The sequence below is a fragment of the Elephantulus edwardii genome, unplaced genomic scaffold (assembly GCF_000299155.1).
Source record: "Elephantulus edwardii isolate Elephantulus edwardi_28Jun2011 unplaced genomic scaffold, EleEdw1.0 scaffold00161, whole genome shotgun sequence".
NCBI classification, from domain to species: Eukaryota; Metazoa; Chordata; class Mammalia; order Macroscelidea; family Macroscelididae; genus Elephantulus; species Elephantulus edwardii.
In genome coordinates, this window is record NW_006399911.1 from 2,995,135 (window position 1) to 3,003,307 (window position 8,173).

Below are 8,173 nucleotides of genomic sequence, written 5' to 3' on the forward strand. Positions count from 1 at the left end.
GTGTCAGAGGCAGTGCGATTGGCACAGGATAGAGCAGGGTTTAGGGCTGTTGTACATAGGATCGCTATGAGTCACAAATGACTCGATGGCACATAACAACAACAGCTAGTCTACCTTTAATTTTAGTAATTTGTGTGTCTTTCTGGTCCTGTCTTGTGAACACTGACCAACAGAGATCATGTGAGTTTAATTGAACTGGTTTAACAACAACAACACAGGACACTGGGATATTGTTATGTTCTTGTTTTATATTATTTTTTATTGATATGAGCCTCCTGTTTAGAGTCAACACCACCTCTTAGAGGGCCTTTGTTTTTCAGGCAAGTCCCTTCTCTCTACTTTGGAGATTGGGGGAAGCAGTTCTACTCTGAAAAATGCCTCTCTTATTTTGATTGAGGGTTGTGTGGACTGTTTGGTTGTTTTTTTAATTTAAGCATCTTGTTTAGAGTCAACATCACCTCTTGGAGGGCCTTTGTATTTAAAAGTCAGTTGGTCCCAGGGCCTGTAGCCCTCAGGGCTAGTGTAATTATAATTTAGAGGAACATTTTTCTCAATGGTGCAGCACAGCACTGGTCTGTCAATTTGGTGTACTGAAGTAGCTGTGATGTTGAGTTCTTTGCCATTGGGGTGCCAAATGCCGTAATGGTTACCCATGGTGGACAGAGTTTGGTGGAGCTCCAAGATTAAGACATTTTTGGAAGCAGGAATGGCATCCACTTCCTAAACAACGTGCCTCTGGAAACTCTTATCAACTTTGAGAAATGACTATAATGATAAAAAGCCTCCAGGCCTTTTGTCCATAGGGTCGCTATGAGTCGTGCTCAACTTAACAGCAATCAGCAACAACAACAACATATTTTATTAAGCAAGCAAGTGTGTTGTGCCTTTTGCTAATTTGTTGAGTCTTAGTATTTCCTCTTCTGTCTTCTGGTGGGTCTGACGGAGGATGGAGGTGTGTGTGCACAGCTCTCATTGTGCTGCTTGTGGAAAGAAACTGGGGACAGACTGGTCGGCTGTTGGTTGCAATCTTTCACAGATCAGTGAATTGGAGCTATTTTTTAATCTTGCTTGATGAGTAAAATTGCAAGAGGTGTTTGTGTGCTGCCTGTTGCTAAATTGGGCAAAGAAAAAGGACAATAAAATAAAACAGTAACAAAAATGTCCAAATTTGGGCAGTAAAAGCAAATAGAAATAGCAAAACTGGGAATGGTAAAAAAGGAAGGAAAATCAGAAGAATCTATTGCTATCAAGGTGTAATTGACCCACAGCTGACCCTCCAATGGGTTTCTAGAGGAGATTGCTCATCTATTCCACAGAGTCACTGTGGATTCAAACTGGCAGACAGGTGTGACCTTTGGGTTAGCAGCACAACTCCCTATGATCTATGTCACCAGGCTCAGAACAGAAAGGCAGAAAAGTAAAAAAAGAAACAGAGAGAAAGTAATTGAGATAGATAGATAGATGGATACATAGATACATAGATAAATAAAAGTCTAGAAGAGGAAAGGAGAAAAGCTAGAAAGAAGAGAAGGTGGAAGGAAACGTAAAAATACCCCCCCCCCAGAAAACCCTCCTACAAGAGCAAAGAAAGAAAACAAATAAACAAGCAAATAAAAATCTAAAAATTGAAAACTGGGGGCCTGGAGGAGGGTGGGTTGTGCACCCTCCTGATTAGTATTTTAGCCACTGCCTGTTGGGTGGAGGCAAAGTGTGGTTTGGAACAATTTGTCTTCCAGCCAGTAGAAGTCTGGGATTAGGGTTGCCCAGTCAGGTTAGAATTTCTTCTCATTTGAGAAGTGGCTGAGGCTTCAAGATGTGAGGGAGATGGGTTGTAGGCTAGGATGGTCCAGGAGAACACGGTCATCCACCTGGTAGGTGGTGGTGATGAGAAGAAAGTCACTCCCCTGATTTCTGCCAGAGTATGGGGAACCCTGGAGTTTCTTGTCACCAGCCAGCTGTTGGCGTGAGCACTGAGGCAATCCCAAGTCCCACACAGACTAAACAGCCACTTGCCAACATTCAAAGTGACCAGGCTGTGCTGTTTACAATTTTCTTTTTACTATGTTAGCCACTTATTAGATCTTTTCATGCAATTACCTCCTTCACAGTATTTGAGGCATATTTTTATCTTTTCCTTTTAAATTCAGGGTTCCAGAATTATCATCCATATTGGCAAAGAATATTTAGTATACCATGGACTACATAAAGAGCAAACAAACCTGTCATGGAGGACGGACAGCTGGAGTGCTCATTAGAAGTGATAATGGTGAGAATTCGCCTTCTGTACTTTGGTCTTGTTACAAGGGGCAGAAAAGGACTTCATGCCTGGAAAAGTGGAAGGTCAACAAAGGACATGAAGACCCTCGGTGAGATGAATTGTTGTAATGACTGCAACAATGAGCTTAAGCACAGCAGAGATGTGTGGGTGATGCAGGACTGGGTAGGGATTCATTATGCTCTGCATGGGGTTGTTAGTTTGAACTGACAGGAGACAGTACCACACAATATCAAAACATACACACACACTCACGCACAGAGAGTCTCTAAAATAGTTGACTTTTTTCCTCCTTTGGTCTATCTTTGTCCTTCAGCAAACTACCAGATCATGTTTGGAAGGAGTTCAAGAAAGTTCATGGTGAAATATTCTGGAGGCAACTCTGATTTACAATCACTGTAATGCTGATACCTGCACTGGGAAAACTTGTTGTATCTTGATGAAGACACTACATTCTCTCCATGCAACTTCTCCTTTCATCTGTCCATCGATCTCTTAGTTCCCAAACTTCACTTCTGCACCTTTTCTTTCTGGCAGGCAGTCTGCCTTCAAACACAGTGACTGTGAATGGAGTTGATGTGAGATCTACACAGTCCCAGCCCACCCATATCAACATCTACATCAAAGAATCAGCTTGGGCCCAACTTCTAAAGGCTGGAGGTTCCCTGAGGTGCTGTGTTTTCCAACCTCGGGACACTGTCCATCCCAAATCCAGGATGAGACATGAACAATTGGCACTAGGGGTAAGCAGAACTATGGGTAAGCATGGACTGGAGCGGGGGGTGAGCAGGGTGAAATGGAAGGAACATGACATGGATTTCCATAAGGAGTCCCTTGACAAGCTTCTATCTCAATCCCATATTGTTTGTTCCAGAGAGCTTTTAGAATCTTCCCTGACCATGGAGCGTGTATGACAGAATGATTGGGAAATTAGATGTCTTTAGCTGTTTTCTCCAAAGATTTCCCTAAGAAGGGACTATTATCCTTTTATTTAGTACAAGGAAGAGACCCAGACAAAAGTGGGATGATGGATAGGGGACTTTCTCTGGAGTGAACGCATCTATAGTTAAACCAGTTCAATTAAACTCACATGATCTCTGGTGGTCAGTGTTCATAAGACAGGACCAGAAAGCCACACAAATTACTAGAATTAAAGATAGACTAGCTGACATAAGAGGAAAAGATACCCAGGACACACCAGACAGCTTCCTGAAGAAACTGGCATCTGAGCCAGAACCTGAGTGGAGGAGTGGGCTTGGATGGAGAGAGATGGAAGGTTGAAGAAAGAAGTGCCAAGTTAAGAGGATGGCCAAGAAAAGAGGAAGAAACCAGAATGCACATGACCAGCTCTGTCATCATGCATCTGGTATGTGGAGAATGTGAATGGGGCTTAAGATGGATGGGACTGGAATGCAGACCAGGACCACATGGTCAAGGGCCAGGGAGTCAAGAGATGTGGTCTATCTTGAGTTAGTTTCTGTTTTAGGAAGGCTACATGTGATGCTGAGCAGAAACATAATCTTTAGCCCATAGGTTTTTGAAACATGCTCTTACTTCTTTGAGTGATGAAGAGCCAGAATGAGATTTGAGTCTCTCCCAGAAGCCCTCAGAGTTATCTGTTTGGATCTCAAGACAGATGTTGGGGCCAGAAACTGAGGCAAGACTGAGGATTTGGATGTGATGGTGGACTTACTAAAGAAGAATGAGAAGACAAGGTTGGCACCATCTCATGGCATGACCAACTATGGAAAAAGTAATCAAGGATTAACAACTACACACATTAGGAGAGTAACAGTACAGGTAAGTCAGCACGGCCTTACAGTTTAGGAGCAAACAGGACCTCAGAACTGGAAGCTGCAGGAGAGGTAGAGAGGTCCACAAACAAGAAGAGATGAGCCACTTTGGCCAGAGTTGAGTAGCTGCCCCTGGGACACCTAGACCCATGAGAAGAGTCTAGTTAATCATCCCATCTTGCAGGTGACCCAAGTACTACTGGGAGTTGTGAGCTGTGCTTTTGGAGGATTCCTCTACTGTGGGCCCTGGAATGAGCTGCGTGGCTCTGGCTGTGCCTTCTGGTCAGGAACTGTGGTAGGTATAGAAGGGACTAAAGCTCAGAGGTAAGAGGCTACGAACAAGGAGGAAGTTCCACTGGATCTTGGGGAATAAACCAGGAGCTCATTGTAATGAAGAAGCTACTTTGGGGATATGAATACAAACGTCTTCACTCCCCCATTTTCCTCTCTTGCAACGTTTGTCGGTTGTTTTGTGTGTGTGTGTGTGTGTGTGTGTGTGTGTGTGTGTGTGTGTGTGTCGGGAGGCGGGGGGCTTCGTACTTAGAGTTCTGCCTGTATATTAGATATCTTATCTTTCTCACAGATTCTGCTTCACATTGACTGTTCTGGGAATTGTTGGGGGAAGGATGATGGGAGATCAATCTGGGGGTCTTCTCTTCACAGACTATTGCAGCAGGAGCAGCAACCATTTTTCATGAGAAGCACCAGAGCCGACTTTCAGTGAGTCCTGAGCACAGATCTGCACACCATCCTTTCAATTTCCCCTTCCTGTGCTTCCATATTTCTGCCTCCTTTTTCTTATGTTCCCAATATCCTTGAGTCCTCCTTAAAGAGGTGAAACAGTTTCCTAGGATAAGATCTTGGGGAAAGGAGATAGACTGAGGCTAGGACACCATGTCATAAATACAGGATCTACATCTTGTGTCTCTCTCCTCTAGGGCTACGTGTCAGTCCTTTTCACCCTGGCTGGCATTGCCACAGTCCTGGCAGCTACTGTCCTGTGTGTCAATAGCTTAACCTGGCAAAGTGATGGCTTCCACTATATCCACTCAGTGTGTGATCACCCTGCCCCTGAGATTACAACCATTGGGTATAGATGGAGGAGGCAAAACTGGAGGGACTCCAACTGGAAGAAGACTCAATGCAAGTCCTACATGCAGATGGTAACGGTGAGAACTAAGTTCACCCTCTAGGGAGACATCATGGCTCCACTGTCCCCAAGGAACTGGCACACAGGAGCAGAGATGAGAGCTCATAGAGGTTGAGCCTAATCCTAGGTTTTTTTGTTTCAGGAATTATTAACATAAACTCAAGAAATTTCTCAGACACTTGTGATGTTAAGATCCCTTAAATCACAGAGGGTGAGGAACAAAGAGGGGACATTTAAGAGAAGAGATTGGGGGCCATCCATCTGCCTTTTTTGCTTTGAGTGGGTTCCAGTAATCTAACAGGACAAAACAATCCACTTCAAACTCAAGTCCAGTGTATTACCTTCTCTTCCAACATTGTGTGTTCTATGGCCTTAGATGGGTCTAGGCTTTCTCTCTCATGAAGTCACTGTCAGGTGCCAGGTAGGGGTGGAGCAATCTCAGGGATCACCCAGGTTAGAAAAGTAAGACAATTAAGGCTCCCACATGTGGCTGGTGTTTGATGCTGCCTCGTGGCTGGGAGGTCAGTTGGGGCTGTCAACCAGAGCACCCACAGTGACTTTTCCATGTGACTCATGCAATTAGGTTCCAACAAGAAACATCTGAAATATAAGCATTTGAAAATGTAAGAAACAGAAATGAAAAGTTACCCCTAGTGCCACTTTCCGTGCATTTTATTTGTCAAAGAATTTCCGAGACCAAAGAAAGAGCCTCCACCTCTTCTTGATAGGCATGGTAAGGTGGCATCGCAGACAGCAGACAATCAAAGGGGGTGGCAGACAAGATGTATCTATCGGGTCCTACCATCCACCTGGTGCCTGAACTGTGGTGATGCAAGAGATTGTCAGGAATGATGCTCCAAATTTTTATTTTTCTTTATTAATTAATTTTAATGAAGATTTACAGAGACTTTGGATTTCCATTCATTCATTGCTGCACTTTTGCCCCTGCCCAACCTCCCCCACCCCAGTTCACTCTTTTCTTTGAAAAGTGAAAGAAAAATTCTTTCACTGTTATACAATCGCTCTCCCAAGCCCATTCCACTATGCAGCCTTTGCTCTGGACTTCTGTCTTGACAATAATACCTAATCATATATTCCTTTTAAACATTTCTCTCCCTCATATGTTTCAACACAGTATACATAATTCATCGCATCTTTCTCAGTCTCCCACCAGCTCAGTCCCCATTCCAACGGGGATGTCAGTCCTGTTTTTACAACAGTGGCACTATGGAGCATTTGTCCTTCTGTGACTGAGATATTTCACTCAGCATAATGTCCTCCAGGCTCACCCATTTTGAATAATATTTCATGACTTCCTTGTTTTTCAATACAGCATTGTATTCCATTATGTGAATATACCACAGCTTCTCCACCCATTCGTTTGTTGATGGGCACTTGGATTGTTTCCGTCTCTTTGCTATTGCCAAAAAAGCCACGATATACATGGGTGTGCACATATCTGCTTGGGTGGCAGTTATGGTTTCTTTGGAGTATATTCCAAGTAGTGGAATTGCTGGGTCAAATGGTATCTCCATTTGCAACTTTTTGAGAAAGTACCACACCGCTTTCCACAGTGGTTGCACCATTTTACACTCCCACCAACAGTGAATGAGGATTCCAGTTTCTCCACAACTACACTAAAATTTCTTGTTTGCTGTTTTGTTGAATTTTGCTATTCTTACTGGGGTGAGATGATATCTCATAGTTGTTTTGTATGCTGCTAATTTAAAGGTCACATCTCTCTTGCACTGTGACTCCAGTAGTGTCGCTGTGAGAAAAAGATGAAGCAATCTCCTTCCATGTGATTTATAACCTCAGAAAACAAATAGAGTATCAGCTATGAGTTGGTTCTGACTTGACAGGAACATGAGAGTAGGGGGGAGAGAGAAAAAAAGGGAGGAAGAGGGAGAGAAGAAAAAGGAGGAGTTAGTAGAAGAAGAGAGAAGGAGGAGAGGGAGAGGTCGAGAAAGAAGCAGAGGGAGAAAGAGAATGCATCTTGTAGAAAGCAACTAGTGGACAGACTCACAAGTTGATGGTTTGGTGGGGCACTGCTTAGAGTGTAATTAGAGAAGTGCCCTCATGACCATTTCTTGTTTTCCTTCCTTTCTAGAACTTGTTCCTTGGAATTCGTGGTCTGCTCCTGGCTGTCTGTGTCCTGCAGGCTGTTTTATCCTCGACTTCCCTGGGCATGGGTCTTCAAAGCTTGTGTAGCCAGAGCTCTGGGTACCTTGTAAGTTTGCAGTGGGGGCACTGCTGGAGGACCACAGCTCTGGGGTCTGGGAAAGGTCATGTTTTCTCACCTTCTTCCCAGAATTCACCTCTGCTCTCTGGGGAATGTGACCCCTTCACAATGTCTGGTCCCCTCCTTTCCACTCTCACTCAAATTTTCCCTTTTTCTCCTTTGTGGCCCATGTATTTGTCTAGCTTCCCCTTTCTGGTCACATTTTTTTTTTCTTTTTGCTTGATCTACATTTTCTGTCATCTTTTCCTATCCTCTTCTTTCCATTTCCTTAATTCCAACTTCTATGAGGTTAACTCCTTCCCTCATCTTTTCCTCCCAACAAAATTATTCAGTTTTTTGTCTTTCCCCCTCCTTCTCAGGATAAAAAAGAGTCAGAAGAGAAGCTATTGGAGGACAGTTCTGTGCCCCCATCTCCTTCCAAAGAGAGGACGCCATCTACCATTGCCTGTGACTTGCCAGGATCTGCCTGTGCCCCTGTGCCTCCCTGTCCTGAGTAGCCCAGGCCTGTGATGAGGACTGTCTTGTCTCCCAGAGCTGCTCACTGGATTGTTTCTCACACGGTATTTTTCCTTTTATTGTTGCCCAGCCCTTTCCTTCCCTTCCCTTCCCTTCCCTTCCCTTCCCTCCCCTTTCCTTCCCTCCCCTTCCCTTCTCATCCTACTGCTCTTCTGACCTCCATCTCTACTTCAATGTTCTCAATTCAATGAACAGAT

General features: G+C 44.1%; 1 protein-coding gene across 1 annotated transcript in view; it reads left to right on the forward strand.

Annotated features, from left to right (window-relative positions):
- Positions 1–7,957, forward strand: part of LOC102844678 (transmembrane protein 176B-like) — a 10,508-nt gene extending 2,551 nt beyond the window's left edge. Inside the window, exons 2-7 of the mRNA XM_006895197.1 lie at positions 2,813–3,018; positions 4,253–4,363; positions 4,732–4,788; positions 5,007–5,237; positions 7,329–7,448; positions 7,820–7,957. Of these exons, the coding sequence (XP_006895259.1) occupies positions 2,813–3,018; positions 4,253–4,363; positions 4,732–4,788; positions 5,007–5,237; positions 7,329–7,448; positions 7,820–7,957 (863 nt within the window). The remainder of the gene's footprint in view (positions 1–2,812; positions 3,019–4,252; positions 4,364–4,731; positions 4,789–5,006; positions 5,238–7,328; positions 7,449–7,819) is intronic.
- Positions 7,958–8,173: the final 216 nt, after the last annotated feature.